Source organism: Piliocolobus tephrosceles, chromosome 1 (genome assembly GCF_002776525.5).
Source record: "Piliocolobus tephrosceles isolate RC106 chromosome 1, ASM277652v3, whole genome shotgun sequence".
Lineage (NCBI taxonomy): Eukaryota > Metazoa > Chordata > Mammalia > Primates > Cercopithecidae > Piliocolobus > Piliocolobus tephrosceles.
The window spans coordinates 201771302-201793377 of record NC_045434.1 but is presented as its reverse complement, the minus strand read 5'-3'; the positions used below and the strand labels follow the sequence as shown (position 1 = coordinate 201793377).

The window sequence follows — 22076 nt, the reverse complement described above, 5'->3', positions numbered from 1 at the left end:
AGATGACATCCCTCTGAGCACCATTTTGAACAGCTATTTCATTATACAATACAACGGTTTTTCTGGGATCACAAAGTGGCTTCCAAAGTTCTGGAATGTATGCATGGTCTTTGCCCTAGGTATAATGGAAGATCTTTGTGAAAATAGGGTACACTGCATTCATACTCACAAAATAATTAATGTTATCAACCAGAATGAACTTGGTAAGCTGCTGATCAAGGCTGGATGGCTAGAAAAACTTACTGAGAACTGAGGATGATGATGCTATAGAATATCTGTACTAGAACTGATGGCACACTCTCCAATGTATGCCCTATCATGTATGAAAGATCATTTAAGGTCCAGTTATAATCAACCACGTGTTACATTGCATATTTTCTTTCAGCAGGAAACATTATCTTAGGAAGAGGGGAACATCTTCATATAATTTTTTAGACAACCAGAGAAAAGGCTACTGTATCCTTAACTCCAAATTTAGGCTACATAAATGCAAGCAACTATAGATCATTTCACAGTCAGGCCTACTCTAAAGTCACACAAGTCAGCCTTCAAGAAAAGAAATGCGGCCGGGCGCGGTGGCTCAAGCCTGTAATCCTAGCACTTTGGGAGGCCGAGACGGGCGGACCACGAGGTCCGGAGATCGAGACCATCCTGGCTAACACGGTGAAACCGTGTCTCTACTAAAAATACAAAAACTAGCCGGGCGAGGTGGCAGGCGCCTGTAGTCCCAGCTACTCCGGAGGCTGAGGCAGGAGAATGGCGTAAACCCGGGAGGCAGAGCTTGCAGTGAGCTGAGATCCGGCCACTGCACTCCAGTCCGGGCGACAGAGCAAGACTCCGCCTCAAAAAAAAAAAAAAAAAAAAAAAAAAGAAAAGAAAAGAAATGCTATATGAAAGCAAGAGTTTTCCAAAGCAAAAGCCAAAAGTTGATTCTACCTTCTCTTATATAAGACCCAGAATACACAATAACGGACTAAGAAATACAAAAGAGAACCAAGAAGTATATTCAAAAACAGGCTGGCATACAATACAGCACCAACATGACATTCGATTTTAGAACTAAAGGTTCTAAAAATCAGCAGTTATATCCAATTTACTGCTTTATAGGAACATAAGTTAAACCAGCCACAAAATCCTAGCCAGCATCTTGGCATATTTGCCTCCATCATCAGTATTGACATTAAGTGTAGAACTGACTGATAAGAAAATAATAGTCCAGCCCACAATCTATCATCTCTAAAGAGATGTTTCCTACATTACAGATTTACTGTGTAGAAACTGGGAGAAATGAGGACAACAAACAATATGAAAATCTAAGCACTGCCATATGGTGAGAGGTGTAGAGAAGACTATTTTAAAAGAGCTGGGTTAAGGATCAAAAGTTTTGCTTACTTGCTATGTAAACAAAGGCAATTCTTTTAATCCAAGTTTCAGTTTCAACATCTAAAACAAGGGAGGCACAGTCTCTACGTCCAACTGAGAGGGCAGCTTGAGCATTCAGCATGGAAGCACTTTAATAAGCCACAGAAAAGTAAGCTGTCACTGAAATCGAAAGAGTGCTGGAATCTGAGTCACAAAATCAGAAACGGAATCCCAGCTCTTTCATTTAATCTACTATGTGAATTTGAGCAAGTTACCTCATTGAACCTCAGTCCTTACACCTGCAGAATGAGATATTCCAAAATGATTATAGATTAAGGAACATGATAAAACAGCTGTTGAAAAGGGAGCTCTGGACATAGTCACCATCCCAGCTCTGCCATGTGACTTTGGCCAAGTTACTCAGTTTTATCAAACCTCTATTTCAAAAATGGGGTGAGGTATTATACCTATCTCTTAGGAGGTGTTATTGGGAGGATCAAATGAGGTATTTAAGGAAAAACAAATAGTGGCTGACACACAGTAAGGGCCCAATAAACAACTAGTATAGCTATATTTAACACTTGAAGCTCCATTTGACAGGCCTATGATTAAACATTAAGAGTAACCTATACTGTAATAACATAGCTATCAAAGAAAGGATAAAGCAAAGTTAGCTTACTAAGCAATAAAGAGGAAATCACAAAATGCAAGAGAAACAAAAGTCTGCTATCCCAAAATGATGGTCAAGAGGAATTTCACATGAATAGGGGCATAAAGAACACGTAATCATGCATAAACTTTTCAGATATATTCACATGGAAGTATTAAAACTGAATAACAAGCAGAATGACTACAGATTTACAAAAATGTATCTCTGAATGAATGAATACCTAGCTACACAGCTTCTTGAAGACTTGTTTTGGAACATGACCTTAATATCCTCTGGGGATGGTTGACAGGGCTGTGGAAATATGGAAAGGGGCCAGTGAGAACATATTCTCTGAGAATAGTGATTCATGGTGATTTTCTTTCTTTCTTTTTTTGTCCTTAGGAGATGGTAAATTTGTTAGGGCTGTAAGTGAGAACTTGTCTGCTGGACACTGGGTGGTCAGGAGACCCACTGAGACTGGTTAGTTGGAACAGAACATGAAGAGTGGATATCTTAATCTGCTTGGGCTGCTGTAACAAAATACCACAGACAGGGTGGCTTAAACAATGGAAGTTTATTTCTCACAGTTGTGAAAGCTGAGAAGTCCAAAATCAAGGTTCCGGCAGATTAAGTTCTTGGTGAGGACCCTCTTCCTGGCTCTTAAATGGCTGACTTCTCACTGTATCCTTACATGACAGGGAGAGAAACAGCTCAGGTGTTTCCTCTTCTAAGGGCACTAATCCCATTGTGTGGGCTCCACCCTCATCACCTCAACTAAACCTAGTTACCGCCCTCCACCCAGCTCCTACACCTCCTAATACAATTACAGTAAGAGGGCTTCAAACTATGATTTTTCAGAGACACAACAGTGGACAAGGCAGATGCATGCAAATATCATCATGGATAATAGCAAGAATGAAAGTAGTATGTGACAGTGAGAAAAGGATCTATTTAGACAACTACAGTTTTCACTTAACAGTCCATGATCAACACTAAAATGTGTGTGTTTAAAGGGGTTGTTTGGGACGGATTTCTTTTTCTCAGGGAGCAAAGGAGTCGGTGAGAATGTTTTAGTAAGGCTGCTTGATAAGCTGAATTCACTAGAAAGCACCTACCTTATTTTTACACAGTAGTATACTAACAATGTGGCATCAGTGTAATGAGACCCATCCACACACAGGTCACTCAGCAATCTTAGATATGAATATTGTCTGCATCAGGTAGTAATTTTCTTCAAGCAACAGGGCCTATACTGCTGACATATTTGTTAGTATTGAGGGTGGACATGCTTATCCCCAAAAGGATCAAATTGTAGAGAATCATCAAGGGCTCTCAGCAGTGTGGTAATTATGGTAATCAAACAGAAATGAAAATGGAGTAAGTCCTGGCCTTGGCTCAGCATGTTCAGGATTTTCAATGCTGTCTCAGAACATAAAGATGTTAATGGTAATCCATGGCCCAGTAGTAATTTTGCCCCCAAATCATGTGCTAGTATGAAGTAAAGTATTTGTAATGAATAGTATAATGTAAGCAAGTGACACCTCTATGCTAACTCTAAAACTCTGGTTTCTAGAGGATGGTTTACTCTTAAAAAAGTTTTTTTTTGGAGACAGTGTCTCCCTATGTTGCCAAGGCTGGTCTCCAACTCTGGGGCTCAAGTGATCCTCCAACCTGTCTCTTGAGTAGCTGGGATTATAGGCATGTGCCACTACTCCTGGCCAAGGACAGTTTGCTCTTAAATGTGGAGTAAATAGCAATACAGCAATTTTAAAACATTGTTTAATAAACCAACATAACTCTCAGACCCATGGTGACATACTATTTTCTATCAGTGGTTATATTATGACCTTAGGCAATTTAACCTGCCAAAACTGTACATAATACTCTGCATACTAGGAACACATCTATCAAAATGGATCTCTGCTAGATATACCTGAAGAGGTATAGTTTTAGGATAAGCACATGATTCAAAAGGGAGTGGTCAGTTATGAAAGTATAAGTCATCTCTGATCATTTTTTTCTTCAACACATTATAAAATCTTCCATCAGGACAGTTACAAGTCCCTCCTTCTCCAGTTGACCAGACACTCGCTGTTGCCCACGGCCGACTTGTCATGTCTGCAATTCCAGGCTTTATTTATGAGATTTAACTGCCTCTCTTTTTCTCTCAGTGTCTCTTCCTATTCTCGGTCCTGTCATTCTCCTCATGTTTCGCTTTTTTTTTTTTTGAGACGGAGTCTCGCGCCCAGGCTGGAGTGCAGTGGCCGGATCTCAGCTCACTGCAAGCTCCGCCTCCTGGGTTTACGCCATTCTCTTGCCTCAGCAGGCGCCCGCCAAATCGCCCGGCTAGTTTTTTGTATTTTTTAGTAGAGACGGGGTTTCACCGTGTTAGCCAGGATGGTCTCGATCTCCTGACCTCATGATCCGCCCGTCTCGGCCTCCCAAAGTGCTGGGATTACAGGCTTGAGCCACCGCGCCCGGCCATGTTTTGCTTTTAAACACTTAAAGTGGCAATACTACAAGCTCTGTACCTGGAATAACAGTACACAGAATGCTTAAAAATCTGCCTTCAGTGCCATTCTTTGTAGCTGAAGTATGCATGTCTCCCACAGCACAGATAAAATGTAACAAAACTACAGTCTCAGGGCATAAAAGAAACTCTTTCAAGTTGGTTATTCTTTCATTCAGGCATTTACCTACTCATTCACAACTATTACCTGCCAAAAATAATTCTAGGCACTGGGAATTCAGCAGCGAATGCAATAGAAAAAGTCCCTTCTCGTGGAGTTTATATTCTAGAGGGGTTCTGAGATGAGGATTCTCATTTCAATTATAATTAAGACAAAAGCAGAGCAATTTAAAGTTTCAATAATCCAATTTACAATTGTACTTAAGTACAGATTTAGATACAGGACATTTTTCTTGTCTACTCTTCTCTATCTGCCACTTAATTCAGATGTTCTCCTCCTAAAGAAGTGCTAAATTCTAGTTAAATGCTTTATTAATCATGAAGGAAGTCTCACAGACCTCTTCAGTCATTTCTAGTTGAACTAGCAGAAGCAGCAAAATACTCCAGCGGCGGAGTTGACCATCTCTTATGATTCCTTCAAGCCTTGTATGGTGTGCCTTAGTAGAGCTTGGTGGACACGGGCAGCTGCATATATGGATGGATATGTACATATGTGTGTATATATGGTATTACAGAGCAACGAGGGAAAGCTGAATCCATTACATCAATTTCCTCTATAAATCTAAAGAAATCTTTCTTAAAGGCCTACCCTTTAAGACTTCATGAAAAAATTAACAAACAAAATAATTTTATACTCTAGGATTCACCTAACCACTGCAAAGTTACAAAAGAGGTTTTAAATGGCGGTGTGCAATCAATGTGAACGACATGGAAAGAGAAAAATGGCTTAACTGCTCTAAACAATGAGAACACATATTCTCCTAAATCTTACAATCTCAACAGTCTAGGCCAGGGTTTTTAAACCTCAACACTACTGACATTTGGGGTAGGATAATTATTTCTTGTGTAGGGCTCTCCTGCACACTGTAGAAAGCTTAGCAGCATCCTCACTCCATACCCACTAAGATGCCATACCAATAACCAAGAAGGCCTCCAGACACTGTCAAATGTCCTGAGGTGGGGGTGGGAGGGAATGTCCCTGGTTGAGACCAGACTCCCAGATACTAGTTTAAACTTTTATTTACTGTCTTCAGTTTCTTTGATTCTGTTGGTAGTTATTATTTTTCAAGCTAATAATTACCTTAAGGGAATTTTTTAAATGCCTGTGGTCTAGAGGTTTGGAAAACGATGTATACAGTAGATCTTTCCTGTCTGATTTCACAAGAAACACCAGCATAGTAAACAGGGGCTTGAAGGAAACAAATCTGCTTACGCCAGCATTGCTGAAACATATACTAACAGCTCAATTTTGGCATTTCACTTTTGGGCAACACTGGTCCGTGGACATGTCATCTTGAAAAAGCAATTCAGTAGACTCCATTTCTTTTCTTTTTTTTTTGAGACAGGGTCTTGCTCTGTCACCCAGCCTGGAGTGCAGTGGTGCAATCTTGGTTTACTGCAACCTCCACCTCCTGGGTTCAAGTGATTCTTGTGCCTCAGCCTCCCAGGTAGCTGGGGTGACAGGCATGCGCCACCATGCTCAGCTAATTCATTTCTTTTCTAACAGCACAAAATAAAATAGCACACACTCAGGTATCCATTGCTGAAATGTGTCAAATTTTAACATTTTGCCATATTTGTTTTAGATCTTTTACTTAAAAAAAAAAAATCAGTGAGTGTGTGTCTGTGTGTATACACAAATATTAGAAACAGGGTCTTGCTCTGTCACCCAGGCTAGAGTGCAATAGTGCCATCATAGCTCACTGCACCCTTAAACTCCTGGGCTCAAGTGATCCTCTTGCCTCAGTCTTTGGAGTAGCTTGGACTACAGGTGCATGCCACCACACCCACCTTTTTTACTTTATTTTATTTTATTTTTTTGAGACAGGGTCTCACTCTGGTCACCCAGGCTGGAGTGCAGGGGCCCAATCATAGCTCACTGCAGCCTTGACCTCTTGGGATCAAGTGATCCTCCCACCTCAGCATCTGCCTAATTTTTTTCTATTTTTTTGTAGTGACAAGGTCTCACTATGTTGTCCAGGTTGGTCTCCAACTCCTCGGCTCACGTGATCCTTCCACCTCAGCCTCCCAAACTAGGATTATAGGCATGAGCCACCACAGCTGGCCACTTTTTCAGATTTTAAGAAACTAAATATCACAGTAAAACTTAAAAGCCTGTAGTGGCTTTTAAGCTTTTCACTCTATTGCTTGTTTTTGTTTTGAAAACTTTTTAAGGTTCAGCTCAATTAATTATGAAAAAGCAAACTCCATAAACACCACCAGGTATGGTACCAGGTCAAGATACAGAACACTGAAAGCTTCTCAGAAGCTCCTCTTAAATTACCTTCCAAAGCACATCCACAAACCCCTCTCTGTCTCCAAAGTTATACAAAAGCCTTCTAGACTTTTATAATAACTTTCTTGCTTTTGTTTTACAAAGCAAACATGCAACCCCTAACCCTATAGACAGGTATCCCCAAACACCCAAGTTAGTTTTTGTTTCATTTTTGAACATTAAATAAATAAATCATATAGTATCTTTTTGGGTCTGCCTTCTTTTACTCAAACTTACTCTTGTGAGAATCCATGTCCATGTAGTTGTACTTCAGATTCACTGTCCTTGTATAAACATGCTACAATTTATCCATTCTACTATTAACAGGCATTTATTCATGTTTTTTCTGTATAAAAAATGCTACAATATTTTTGTACATATTTCCTAGCATATGAGATATGTATGTTTATTGGTGTGTATATACCTAAGAATTGAAATGCTAGTTATGGGCTGGGCGCGGTGGCTCAAGCCTGTAATCTCAGCGCTTTGGGAGGCCGAGACAGGCGGATCACGATGTCAGGAGATCAAGACCATCCTGGTTAACATGGTGAAACCCTGTCTCTACTAAAAAATACAAAAAACTAGCCGGGCGAGGTGGCGGGCGCCTGTAGTCCCAGCTACTCGGGAGGCTGAGGCAGGAGAATGGCAGGAACCCGGGAGGCGGAGCTTGCAGTGAGCTGAGATCTGGCCACTGCACTCCAGCCTGGGCGACAGAGCGAGACTCCGTCTCAAAAAAGAAAAAAAAAAAAAAAAAAGAAATGCTAGTTATGGTAGAAAAACTTCAGCTTTAGTATATAATGCTAAACAATTTCCAAAGTGGCTGTTGCAATTCACATTACCATTACCAGTATGTGAGAGTTCTTGTTGCTTCACATGTATGTAAATATCTGGTAAATGTAGCAATTTGGTGTTATTGCACAGTACATGAACATCTTTAACATTATTGCCCAATTGCCCTCATAAATGGTTGTATTCATCTTTAAAAGCATTTAAAATGGGGTTTTTTTTTTTCAATCTAGTGGGGGTGAATTTTATAGAACTATAGTTTATCTTTTCTTAGTTTATCACCTCCCTAATAATGAATAACACTGAATGTCTTTTTTTTCCTTGGGGGAAAAAAAAAAAAAAAAACAGGAGATACATGTGCAGGTTGTACAGGTTTGTTACATAGGTATACATGTGCCATGGTGGTTTGCTGCACCTACTGACCCGTCCTCTAAGTTCCCTCCCCTCAACTCCCACCCCTAACAGGCCCTGGTGTGTGTTGTTCTCCTCTCTGTATCCATGTGAAAGCAAAAAACGTGAAACTCCCACTTATGAGTGAGAAGATGCAGTGCTTGGTTTTCTGTTCCTGTGTTACTTTGCTGAGGATGATGGCTTCCAGATTCATCCATGTCCCTGAAAAGGACATGATCTCATTCCTTTTTCTGGCTCCATAGTATTCCATGGTGTATATGTCCCACATTATCTTTATCCAGTCTATTACTGATGGGCATTTGGGTTGGTTCCATGTATTTGCTATTGTAAATAGTGCTGCAATAAACACATGTGTGCATGTGTCTTTATAGTAGAATGATTTATATTCCTTTGGTTAAACACCTAGTAATGGGATTGTTGGGTCAAATGGTATTTCTGGTTCTAGATCCTTGAGGAATCATCATACTGTTGAACTAATTTACACTCCCACCAACAGTGTAAAAGCATTCCTGTTTCTCCACAGCCTTGCTATCATCTATTGTTTCCTTTTTAATAATCACCATTCTGACTGGCATGAGATGGTATCTCATTGTGGTTTTGATTTGCATTTCTCCGATGATCAGTGATGCTGAGCTTTTTCCCATGTTTGTTAGCTGCGTAAATGTCTTATTTTGAGAAGTGCCGCCATTGATTATCTTTTCTAAAGTTTATCAACCAATGGATTTCCATTTCTATGAACTGTCCATATTTTTATTGGGCTGTTGTTTTCCATACTGATTTGCTTCTTTTTCCTCCTTAATTCTGGATTCTAATATTCTGTCAGTTAATGCACTCCAAACATACTCCTAGGTTGTGGTTTTATCTTTGTATTTATCTACAGTATATCTACAGTATCTTTTTTTTTTTTTTTTGAGACGGAGTCTCACTCTGTCGCCCAGGCTGGAGTGCAGTGGCCGGACCTCAGCTCACTGCAAGCTCTGCCTCCCGGGTTTATGCCATTCTCCTGCCTCAGCCTCCCGAGTAGCTGGGACTACAGGCGCCCGCCACCTCGCCCAGCTTGTTTTTTGTATTTTTTAGTAGAGACGGGGTTTCACCATGTTAGCCAGGATGGTCTCGATCTCCTGACGTTGTGATCCGCCCGTCTCGGCCTCCCAAAGTGCTGGGATTACAGGCTTGAGCCACCGCGCCCGGCCTATCTACACTATATTTTGCTGCACCAAAGACTATAAATTTTAACAGTCAAATCTTACACCTTTATCCTTCATGTTTTGAATCTTGCTAAAGAAATCTTTCCCTACTCAAAGTTCATGAAAATAGCCTCCTCGATTTTCTTATAAAAGGTTAGCTTTTCAAATTTAGATATTTAATAATCCTATAATGTTTGATGTGTGTAGTAGGATCCTATGATTCTATGCTCACTGTTACTATTTTATTTCAGTCTCTCAATCCCTCAAAAGTAATCAACTACAGTGTTAGAAGTCAGGACAGTGGTTACCTTTTTTGCTTTCCCTGAGACTGGGTCTCACTCTGTCACCAGGCTGGAGTAAGTACCATGGTACTATCATGGTCCACTGCAGTCTTGACCTCTTGAGCTCAAGGGATCCTCCCATCAGAGCCTCCCTAGTAGCTGGGGTTACAGGTGCGTGCCACCATGCCTGGATAATTTTTTAATTTTTTATTTGTAGAGACAGAGTCTCATGTTGCCCAGTCTGGCCTCAAACTCCTGGGCTCAAGCAATCCTCCTGCCTCAGCTTTCCAAGTGTTGACATTACAGGCGTGAGCCACTGCACCTGGTCCTAGCTGCCTTTAAAAAAGAGTAACGAGTATTGAAAAGGGTCTAAGGTGTTGCTGATATACAATGAGCTGTACAGTAATGATCTGTACACCTTTCTGTAAGCCTGTTGCATTGGTGTGTTGAAGCTGGTTCATATTGGTTTATGACAGATAACTGTTTAACAGTAATTTTGTGAGTCTTGTCAAACTATCAGTAGATTATAAAGAGTCCTGAGGATAGCATTTACATCATTAAATTTGGCAAATGCAACAAATGAAGAATTTCAACCCAGAAAGCACATATATTAGTCATATTTCAATAAAAAAGTTTCAAAGATTAAAAACATACACTAAAGAAATAAAAGTCAGGTGCAGTGGCTGACGCTTATAATCCCAGGACTTTGGTAAGGACGCAGGAGGATTGCTTGAGCCCAGGAGTTTAAGACCAGTCTGGGCAACATATTGAGATTCTGTCTCTATAAAAAAATTAAAGATTAACTGGACACGGTGGTTCGTGCTTATGGTACCAGCTACTCAGGAGGCTGAGGTGGGAGGATCACGTGAGCTTAGAAGGTTGGGAAGGCAGGAAGCCCAGATCCTGCCACTGCACTCTAACCTGGGTGACAGAGCAAGACAAAAAGGAAAGGGAAGGCGAAGGAAAAGAAGAAAGAGGCCAGGCATGGTGGCTCACATCTATGGTCCCAACACTTTGGGAGGCTGAGGCAAGCGGATCACTTGAGCTCAGGAGTTCCAGATCAGCCTACAACATGGCGAAACCCCGAAACACTACATTTATAAAAAAATACAAAAATTAGCTGAGCATGTGCCTGTAGTTCCAGCTACTTGGGAGGCAGAGATGGGAGGATTGCTTGGACCCAGGAATTTGAAGTTGCGGTGAGCTGTGATCACGCCATTGTAACAGCCTGGGATACAGAGTGAGATCTTGTGTTAAAAAAAAAAAAAGAAGGGAGGAAGGGAGGCAAACTCCAGAATACAAGGATAAAAGAACACGAGAGAGAGAGAGAGGTGGAGGCGGCAGGGGGAGGGAGGGGAAGGAGAGAGAAAGAGATGGTTGAATAAGTTGTGGTATATGCATATTATGAAATATTATGCAATTTGTATAAAAGTATGAGTAAAATATATCTGTAATGACCTAGAGGGCTGCCCAAAACATTTATTAAGTTAAAAAAAAAGGCAAACTGAAAATAATTTATATAATTCAATTAAAGCAAAACCAAAAATAATCTCTCTATACATACACTCATATTTTCATATCATTTTATAAATATGAAGAAAACTGTAGATGATTACATCAAAACCATTCACACTGACTATCTGATAGGGAAGGAAGATTAACTGCCTGGGGCTGCAAGCAGACATTAACAACTGTATTAACTATACCATCTGACTTGTTCAAATAGGTTGTTATCTTATAATTTAAAATAATCCAGGAGGCCAGGAGATGGCTCCTGCCTGTAATCCCTGCACTTTGGCAGGCCAAGGCGGGAGGAGCACTTGAGCCTAGGAGTTTTTGAGACCAATCTGGGCAAATAGTGAGACCTCATCTCTACTAAAAATAAAAAAAATAGCCAGGCCTGGTGGTGGTGTGTGCCTACAGTCAAGCAGGAGGACTGCTTGAGCCCAGAAGTTTGAAGCTTCAGTGAGCTATGATCACGCTACTGGACTCCAGCCTGGGCAACAGAGCAAAAGACCTTATCTCAAGCAAAATAAATAAACAATCCAATAAAGTTTTCAAAAGTCTCATAAGTGGGTAGCTTGTCTATATTTCTTCCTATTCCAATCCAATTTGTACTTATTGCCAGATCATTTCAAAAGCCATTTTCATCAATATCACTCCTCCACTAAACTGCCTAAACACCACTCAACTGCCTATCTGATAAAATTCAAAACTGGGAAAGGGCACTGAAGTGTGATCCAGAGGATCTGGGATCCAGTCCTAATTTTAATGAGTGACCACAGGATGCCATGGCTACCACAACGAAAATGAGAGCCCAGAAATGGAAAATTAGTTTGCTTCCACATAGCTATGGCACATCAGGAGACACTATGGCAAGTGATTGAGTTAAATAACCCCTGATTTGGATTCTAGCAATGCCACTTACTACTTATATCACCCTGAGCAAGTTATTTTTCCTTTTTAAGCTCAGTTTTTGGTTCAATAAAGTGGGGCTAATAACACTGACCTTTCAGGGTTAGAATAACCATTAAAAATAATATGTATATATAAAGCCTCTACCCATATTTCAACTTAGTAGGTGCTGAATAGATTATTTTTATTATAATAATAATCATCCTCATTCTATAGCGAACATTCAAAACCTTCACAAATTGGACTTAAAAGGTTCAATATAGTTTCAGTTTATTTAGGGTTTACTACAGGCCAAACACTGAGCTAGAAATTTTGTAATCTCATTTATTTTAATTAATTTTATCCTTATAATATTGTAAATGGTATGAATTAATCTCATTTTATGGATTAAAAACAGGGGCTTAAAGACATTGGTAACTATTCTAAGGTCATAAAGTTAGGAAGTGGCAGAGTAGAAACTATTTTATCTTATCTTAATTTTATTTTATTTTGAGACAGAGTCTCACTCTTGTCACCCAGGCTGAAAATGTAGTGGTGCAGTCTCTGCTCATAGCAACCTCAGCCTCCCTCCTGAGTTCAAGTGATTCTCCTGCCTCAGCCTCCCAAGTAGCTGGGATTACAGGCGCATGCTATCATGCCCGGCTAATTTATGTTACCACACCCAACTAATTTTTGTATTTTTAGTAGAGATGAAATTTCGCCATGTTGCCCAGGCTGGTCTCAAACTCCTGACCTCAGGTGATCAGCCTGCCTCAGCCTCCCAAAGTGCTGAGCTTACAGGCATAAGCCACCGTGCCCGGCCTAGAATTTCATTTTAAAGTTTAAATTTTAAAACTAGAGCTGTGACTCCAAAGCCACACTTACTGCTTCAGAATTGAGCCTGTTTAGAATATGTTCTTTCTTCTCCAAATGTGTATTCCCCATTATCTCAGGTCCAACTCAAACTCTATTTGCTTTGTAAAAGTTTTGTGACTCTCCCACCAACATACTGTTTTCTTTTGCTTCCAACTTATTTTTCAGTCTAACCATCCATTCAGGCATTAAGATACTGCTACATCACAAAATACCTTTTAAGTATTTTTTTCTTGGAAATACTTATTTTCAAAATGGATTTTGAGTTCCTTTAAGACAGAAGATGTGACTTTTCCAAACCCCAAAAGACTTACCTACCTTTGACATAGGTAGTCAAAACTATTGGTAGAATGAGAGAATTTTGCATTTTCATAGCTTGTTTCTAAGCAGCAAGGCACGACAACGAGTTGTAATAATTAAGAAAAAATCCAAATGTTAAAGGACAGACATTTCTGACACAAGTACCTTGGTAACAACAGGAAGAGAAAACACAGATGATACATGGCAGTTTATGATTGTGGGATAGAGGACAATGAACACTAATCAGAAGCTCTTTGGTCTCCCTCTCTGTCTTGCCCTAGATTTGACAGGCTGTGGAGATTAAATGGTTTCAGACAATGTAAACAGAGAGAAACCTAACAGTTTCTATGACATGAAATTATCAGCTTTGAAATCTTTTTGACTATAGAACAATTATCCTTTCATTTTCACAGAGATTAGAATTAGAATCGACGTGTTTTTATATTTCAAACTTAATTATAATGTGAAAGCACGCATTTGCTTGCTTTCCATAAGAGACACACAGGAAAAATTTGTTGCCCATGACAATAATTTTACATTACTAATTCAAACCTGACTCAATCTTTCTTATGTTGAATGGGCCCATCTCATGTCCATTTCAGTACAGACTTCATATCCCCTCCAGAGGGGAGTATACGTTTTAATAAAGCAAGATTGTCTTTACATAATGAGGATATATCAATAAATACTAAAAATATATTCTCCCCTTTATGTTGCCCCAATAACACTTCTGGGAAGAATGTGTAGTGAGGGGAGAATATACCTCTTGAAGATTTCTGGTTTTACTCCTTCCTCTCTTCTTACCGTTACTAAACATCGACACATGTTTGCGTAAGCCACAGAGAAACTGGGTTCATCAATAGCCTTCTCAAAGACCAGGTCAATAACTCCTTTCAGCCGCTCCTCTGTATCAACAGTAAGTCCTGACACTTGCTTCATCAGTTGATTGAACATCTGTGGTGTCAATTTATTTAAGATACTTCGAACTTTTCTAAAAAGCTCCTAGAAGGGCCACAAAAAAGAAGAGCATTAGAGTAACTTAGAGTAACTGTGACAATATAGTACTTTCTGTAATGATTAATTTTTAAAATAATGTATAAGTTCAACTTCTCAAATTATTAACAAGGACTGTGAACTAGTCACAGAAATAATTAATCTATTTTAACAAATAGTCAAAAATTACCTTCTTTTCACTACTGACGAGAATTCTAGAAATAGGTATATATACACTTAGCTGGTGGGAGCATTATCTGTTAACATTTCTAAGGGTAATTTGACAATGTGTATCAAAAGCTTTAAGATTGTGTATGTAACCTTTGAACCAGTAATTATACTTTTAGAAATGTATTTATATTTAGAGATACGTAAAAATATTTTAGCCACACTGATTTCCATCATAATAACCCATTACAGAAAATAACTTTGATATAAAAAAAAAAGAAATTTGTCTAAATTATGGTATAATATAAATAATGGTATGAAATACTAGGCAGGAGTCTTTTAAAATAATGTTATAAAATCTCTATTTAAAAAAAAAAAAAAAAGAATTGAAGATCTTCCTAGACTAGTAAAAGGAGATACACATTGCCACTTAATGGTGAAAGGCAAAATGATTTTTGCCCCTAAGATTGAGAATAATGCAAAAAATATTTCTTCTCACCATTCCCATTCAACATAACAGAGGTCCTAATCAATGCAATAAAGCAAAGAAAAAGCAATAAAAGGTATGTAGATTGTAAAGGAAGAAATAAAACTCTATGCAGAGAAGATAAAACTGTCTACATAGACAATCATAAGGAATCTACAAAAAACCAGAATAAGTCAGTCTAGCAATTGTAGGATACAATGTCAAAATGCAAACATCAACTGCTTTTCTATATATTAGCAATAAATAACCAGAAATTATTTTTTTAAAGTACCATTTACAGCAGCACCAAAATCTATAAAATGTTTATCCAAAAAACTAACAAAAGGTCAGCAGTGGTGGCTCACACCTTTAATCCCAACTTGGGAGACCGAGGTGGGTGGATCACTTGAGGCCAGAGGTTCAAGACCAGCCTGGCCAACATGGCAAAATGCCATCTCTACTAAAAACAGAAAAATTAGCTGGGTGTGGTAGTGCATGCCTCTAATCCCAGCTACTCTGGAGGCTGAGGCAGAAGAAGCACTCGAACCTGGGAGGCAGCGGCTGCAGTGAGCTGAGATCGTATCTCTGTTCTGCAGCTTGGACAACAGAGAGAGACTCTGTCTCAAAAAAAAAAAAAAAGATGGAAAAAAATACAAAAACTATAAATCACTGATGAAGGAAATTGAAGAGGGCTTTAAAAAATGAAAATATATATCATGTTCATGTATTAAAAGATTCATTATTGTCAAGATGTCAGTTTTCCCCAAAGTGATCTACAGATATATCATAATCCAAATCCTAATAGGGCCTTTTGTTTTTTTGTTTTGGGTAGAAAACAAGGAGCTGATTCTACAATTTATATGAAAAGACACACACACACACACACACATACACACACACACAAAACCCTAGAAGATTCTAAACAATTTTGAAGAAAAAAAAAAGTTGGAGAATTGAATTCACACAACCAGATTTCAAAACTTTCTATATAAAGACAGAGTGGTGTTGGCCAGAGGACAGACATAGCTTGATGAAGAATGTAGAGTCTAGAAATAGATGCACACATATATGATAAACTGATTTTCAACAAAGATGCCAAAACATTTCAATGGAGAAAGGATAATCTTTACAACAAATGGTGCTATAACAGCTGGACATCCACAGGAAGGGAGAAAAAGAACCCTGACCTATTATCTTGTACCTTGTACAAAACTCAACAAAAATTGGATCACAAAACTAAATGTGAAACCTAAAACTATAAACTTCTAGAAGACAACACGGTAGAAAAACGTTGTTTTCTTGGGTTTATGCAAATATTTCTTAGATATGACAGCAAAAGCACAATCATGAATGAAAAGGTTAATTCAGTATTATCAAAATTAGAAACAAGCTAGGTACGGTGGCTCATGCCTATAATCCTAGTATTTTAAGAGGCTGGGGTGGGTGGACCGTTCGAGCCCAGTAGTTTGAGACCAGCCTGGGCAACATGGCAAAACCCTGTCCCTACAAAAAAATACAAAAATCAGCTGAGTACGGTGGCATGCACCTGTAGTCCCAGCTACTTGGGAGGTTTACGTGGGAGGACTGCCTGAGCCAGGGGAGGCTGAGGTTACAGTGAGCTGTGATTGTGCCACTGCACTCCAGTCTGGGCAACAAAGTGGGGCTATGTCTCAAAATAAATAAATAAATAAATAAATAAAAATAAAAATAAAAATAAAAACAACTGCTCTGTGAAAGACACTGCTGAAAGAATGAAAACAGGCTGGGTGCAGTGGCTCACGCCTATAATCCCAGCTCTTTGGAAGGCAGATTGCTTGAGCTCAGGAGTTCCGAGACCAGCCTGGGCAACATAGCGAAACCCCATCGCTACAAAAAATACAAAAATTAGCTGGGTGTGTAGTAAGCCCTTGTAGTTCTAGCTACTTGTGGGGCTGAGGCAGGAGGATCGCTTGAGCCTGGGAGTTCAAGGCTTCAGTGAGCTGGGATCATGCCTCTGCACTCCAGCATGGGTAACAAAGGGAGACTCTGTCTCCAAAAAAAAAAATTACACACACACACACACACACACACATACACACACACACACACACAATCATTTATTAGCTAAGCTACAGGAGTTCATGCCTGTAATCTCAACACTTTGGGAGGCCAAGGCAGGAGGAATGCAGGAGGCCAAGAGTTCAAGACCAGTTTGGGCAACACTGCCTCTAAAAAATTTTTAGGCCAGGCACAATGGCTCACACCTGTAATCCCAGCACTTTGGGAGGCGAAGGAAGGCGGATCACTTGAGGCCAGGAGTTCCAGACTAGCCTGGTCAACGTGTGAAACCCTGTCTCTACTAAAAATATAAAAAATTTAGCCGGGCGTGGTGGGGTATGCCTGTAGTCCCAGCTACTTGGGAGGCTAAGGCAGGAGAATCGTTTGAACCCAGGAGGCGGAGGTTGCAGTGAGCTGAGATCGCATCACTGTACTCCAGCCTGGGTGACGCAGTGAGACTCTGTCTCAAAAAAAAAAAAAAATTGTAACAAATTAGCCAGGTATGGTGGTCCATGCGTATAGTCTCAGCTACTTGGGAGGCTGAGGTGGGAGCCTAGGAGGTTGAAGCTTCAGCAAGACACCATTGTGCTACTGCACTCCAGCCTGGGCAATAGATTAAGACCCTCTTTCAAAAAAAAAAAAAAAGCCTGAGATGGTAGCTCATACATGGAATCCCAGGAATTGGGAGGCTAAGGCGGGAGGATTGCTTGAACCCAGGAGTTCAAGACCAGCCTGGGCAACAGAATGAGACCTGATATCTACAAAAAAATTGGCCAGGCATGGTGGCACATGCCTGTAGTCCCAGATACTTGAGAGGCTGAGGAGGGAGGATCGTTTGAGCCCAGCAGATCAAGGCTGCAGTGAGCTGTGATAGTGCCATTGCACTTCAGCCTTGGTGACAGAGTGAAACCCTGTCTCAAAAAAAAAAAAAAAAAATCATCATTTCACTGTAACTAAATATCCAGTTGATGTCCACTAAATTTTGTGTTAGTTACAAATGAAGCACAAAGCACAGTTATTGCCTTCCACAGAATCAAAATCTAGTTGCAGGGACAATACATTTAAAAACGAAGCGATAAAGCAAGTACTAGGGTTGATTAGAAACCAGAAAGGGGAGTAGTTTAGGTACATGAGGTCAGAGGCACTGGATTAGTCAAGGAATGCCTTTAGAAGGAAATGAGGGCCGGGGTGGTGGCTCACGCCTGTAATCCCACACTTTTGAAGGCCGAGGTGGGCAGATCACCAGTTCAGGTGATAGAGACCTTCCTGGCTAACATGATGAAACCCGGTCTCCACTAAAAATACAAAAAGTTAGCCAGGCGTGGAAGCACATGCCTGTAATACCAACTACTTGGGAGGCTGAGGCAGGAGAATCGTTTGAACCCGGGAGGCAGAGGCTGCAATGAGCCAGGATCGCACCATTGCACTCCAGGCTGGGTGACAGAGCGAGAGAGACTCCATCTTAAAAGAAAAAAAAAAAAGAAAGAAAAAAAAAAAAAAAAAGAAGGAAATGATAATTGGGCCAGATAATAAAGGACAGAAAGAGCTGGCGAAAGGGAATAAAAAAAAATAAAGTAGATATTTTATGAAGGAGAAAACACTTTAGGAAGGAATAGTTAATGAGGATTTTCTAGCCTGCTAATTGAGAGAACAAGCTGGAAATATCAGAAGACTAGTTTTCTCTGGTTGTGAGTGAAAATGACATATTGAACGCTAGGTTAAAAAGCTCAAATGGAAAGACAAAAATCAGTGTTTCAGGTAGATGACTCAGGCAGCCTCAGGAGAAATGTTGTAACAGAGGAGAAAGAAGAAAGAGAATGCAGGGAATCCCAGGGGTAGAAGCCCAGACATGTCCTGAGGCAATGATTTCCTAGAAATGCTTCAAGAAGATGAGAATAAGGTCATCAACAGTGGTCGTTCATAATGCTGATTTAAATGATTTAATATAGTAGTAGGAACGTAAGGTAAGGCAACAAATCAAGTCCATATTTAAAAGAAAGCGTCAATAAAAAGAAGGTTGTACTGGCTCTGTAAAGGAATTTTAATAATTCTCCATTGGATTTCTTTTATCTACTTACTAAAGAAAACCTATTAATTAATGCTACCTCATATCAAGATAATTATTCCGTTTCTGAAATAAGACTTAATAATGGAGAAAACTCTGTTACAGAATAAACAAGCAGATTACAAGTTATAACAACTGGACTACTCTTCCATGACGCTTGACAACTTTTGAAGCTTTAGTTTCCTCATATGCAAAAAAAGGGTAACATCTATTTCCTCATTATAGGTACAGTAAGAATTTAATAAAGTAAGGCATTAATCCAAGTGCCTTAAATACATCTTTATTGTCAATGATGAAGATCCAGTAGGAAGTTTTAACTATCTTCATACAGGCCATTTAGGCCCATTATCATTAAGCATTTCTCAGGGAGATTGGAGAGAGGGACGAAGAAGGCTTTTTTTTTTTTCCTCCAAAAAAGGTTGAGATATGTTGAAATGGAGAGAAATGTAGGGACTTGATCTCAGCAATGTGAAGAAGAATGTCCTTAGGAACCCTGTGGCAAATGTTTGGGGATAATCACTACAGAGATAAACAAAAGCAAGCCGCCAATTACAGTTTGACAGCACGGCTAGTTGACGGATTGCCTCATCTTCATCTCTGTTTTGTATTAACTACTCTGTGGGTTCGCTTATTTACTGAACAATTATTTACTGAGAATTTGCTCTCTCGAACAGTGGTCCCCAACCTTTTGGCACTAGGAACTGGTTTTGTGGAAGGCAATTTTTCCACAGACCAGGGTTGGGGGTGGGGTTGAGAGGGGAAGAGGAACGAGGTTTTTGGGATAAAATTATTCTACCTCAGATCATCAGGTATTAGTTAGATTCTCATAAGGAGCGTGCAACCTAGATCGCTTGCATGTACAGTTCACAAGAGGGTTCCACTCCTATGAGAATCTAGGGCTGCCACTGATCTGACAGCAGGTGGAGCTCAGGTGGTAATGCTCTTTTGCCACCACTCACCTCCTGCTGTGTGGCCCAGTTACCAACAGGCCACCGACTGTACTAGGGGTTGCGGATCCCCTGTTCTCTGAGGTTACGTGATGGAACTGAATCAGAACGATATCTAAGGCCCATGTCCGCTCTCAGGGACATCATCATACTGAGCACTTAACTAAGCTCCAGGAACCATGCCAAATGGTTTATATTATTTCATTCAATCTTAACACTGGCCCTATGAGGCACTCAATGTTTGTAACTTCATTTTATAGTTAAGATTAAGAACCTGCCTAACAGAGTCAGGACTCTGCCTCCAGACCTGGAACTTTGAACTGCTACACTTAACTGTTCATGGTGAGAGAAAAGATATATAAGGAATCAAGATGCTCAAAAGTTAGTACGTGATCTGTGATGCTTAGCTCTGGTACAAGTGTGAATTTTAAGAGACTCCAGTTTTGGTGCCTAGAAGCAAAAACATCTGAAGTCGCAGAGGTAACCTGGGGATAGGAATTGACATTGCGTATAAAGCAAAAGATAATAAAGGCTTTATATAATCTGACACATAAAAATTAATTTTGTGTCAATAAAATAAATCCATTCAATTTATCTTCATAATTCTGAGGGCAGGATATGCATAAAAAGATTCAAAGAATTAAATTTTATTCCAAAAGCCTTCAAAACAAGATGAGTTTCTGAATTCTAGCTTATTGGCAATGAAGGCCTGACAAGGAACATAAAGCAATGCAATAATTAGGATAAATAGGATAAAGAGACTCAATCACTGAGAATCTAAAAATGCATTTGAAAGAAAAGCAAATATTAACTTAAGCCTGAATTACATAAGTCTATGACACATGAAACCTGTAGACCTGGAAACTATTCTGAAAAAACACACAAAAAGCAATTTCAAGAGAAAACAGTAGGTTGCCTGGCATCCATAATGGCTTTTAGAATAATTCTTTTACTAGGAAAACATTATAAAAAGTCTTAAACTGATTATCTCTACAAACATTAGCAAAGCAAAATAAGTTTAAACAAAATCAACATAATTTCAAAACAGCCGGGCGCGGTGGCTCAAGCCTGTAATCCCAGCACTTTGGGAGGCCGAGACGGGCGGATCACGACATCAGGAGATGGAGATCATCCTGGCTAACACAGTGAAACCCCGTCTCTACTAAAAAAAATGCAAAAAACTAGCCAGGCGAGGTGGCGGGCGCCTGTAGTCCCAGCTACTCCGGAGGCTGAGGCAGGAGAATGGCATGAACCCGGGAGGCGGAGCTTGCAGTGAGCTGAGATCGACCCACTGCACTCCAGCCTGGGCGACAGAGCGAGACTCCGTCTCATCAACAACAACAACAACAAAAAAAAATAATAATTTCAAAACAATGTCAGGATATGCTTTTGTTCTCACCTGGGTTTTAATGTTTTCGGGATCATCGGCTTGGCTGTCTCGTTTTTGGCTGGGCTTCCAGGCATTTTCTGCCTTTTTTAGGTGTACATCTTCTTTTACAGAAACTGTGATGATCTTTCTGGGTTCTCTTCTTTGGCCAGGTTGAGATCTTCGTGGTCCAACATTCAACAACTAGGACAAGAATATTACAGCTATTCAGAATACTTACAATTTATTGTCTTTGCTGTGCTGTTCAAGTCAAGCCTGATGACCACACCAAGCAATGCTAGACACTCAAGCTGGATGTAATCTTTTTGCGGGGTAAAAAAAATAACCTCAGAAGACCATCAATGTAATATTCTCCACTACAATTTTTGAACAAGAGGCCTTTTTGAACAAGATGTTTGACAACGCTGTTACTTCTAATCAGAAAGACTACTTCTAACTGAAGCTTTATCTTTTATTAGTTGCATAACTGTGGACTGATCACTTCAATAATTACAAAAATTCGGGGCCGGGCGCGGTGGCTCAAGCCTGTAATCCCAACACTTTGGGAGGCCGAGACGGGTGGATCACGAGGTCAGGAGATCGAGACCATCCTGGCTAATACGGTGAAACCCCGTCTCTACTAAAAAATACAAAAATCTAGCCGGGTGAGTTGGCAGGCGCCTGTAGTCCCAGCTACTCGGGAGGCTGAGGCAGGAGAATGGCATAAACCCGGGAGGCGGAGCTTGCAGTGAGCTGAGATCCGGCCACTGCACTCCAGCCCGGCGACAGAGCGAGACTCCATCTCAAAAAAAAAAAAAAAAAAAAAA

The 22076-nt window shown here is 40.0% G+C and overlaps 1 protein-coding gene across 13 annotated transcripts in view; it reads right to left on the bottom strand.

The window, feature by feature from the left end:
* EIF4G3 (eukaryotic translation initiation factor 4 gamma 3) overlaps positions 1 to 22076 on the bottom strand; it is a 371961-nt gene that overhangs the window by 56912 nt on the left and 292973 nt on the right. For all 13 annotated transcript variants that reach the window (XM_023219748.2, XM_023219746.1, XM_023219747.1 and 10 more), the window contains 2 exons: positions 21283 to 21453; positions 14012 to 14209 (listed from right to left, as the gene is read on the bottom strand). In XM_023219748.2, coding sequence (XP_023075516.1) covers positions 14012 to 14209; positions 21283 to 21453 — 369 coding nt within the window. The remainder of the gene's footprint in view (positions 1 to 14011; positions 14210 to 21282; positions 21454 to 22076) is intronic.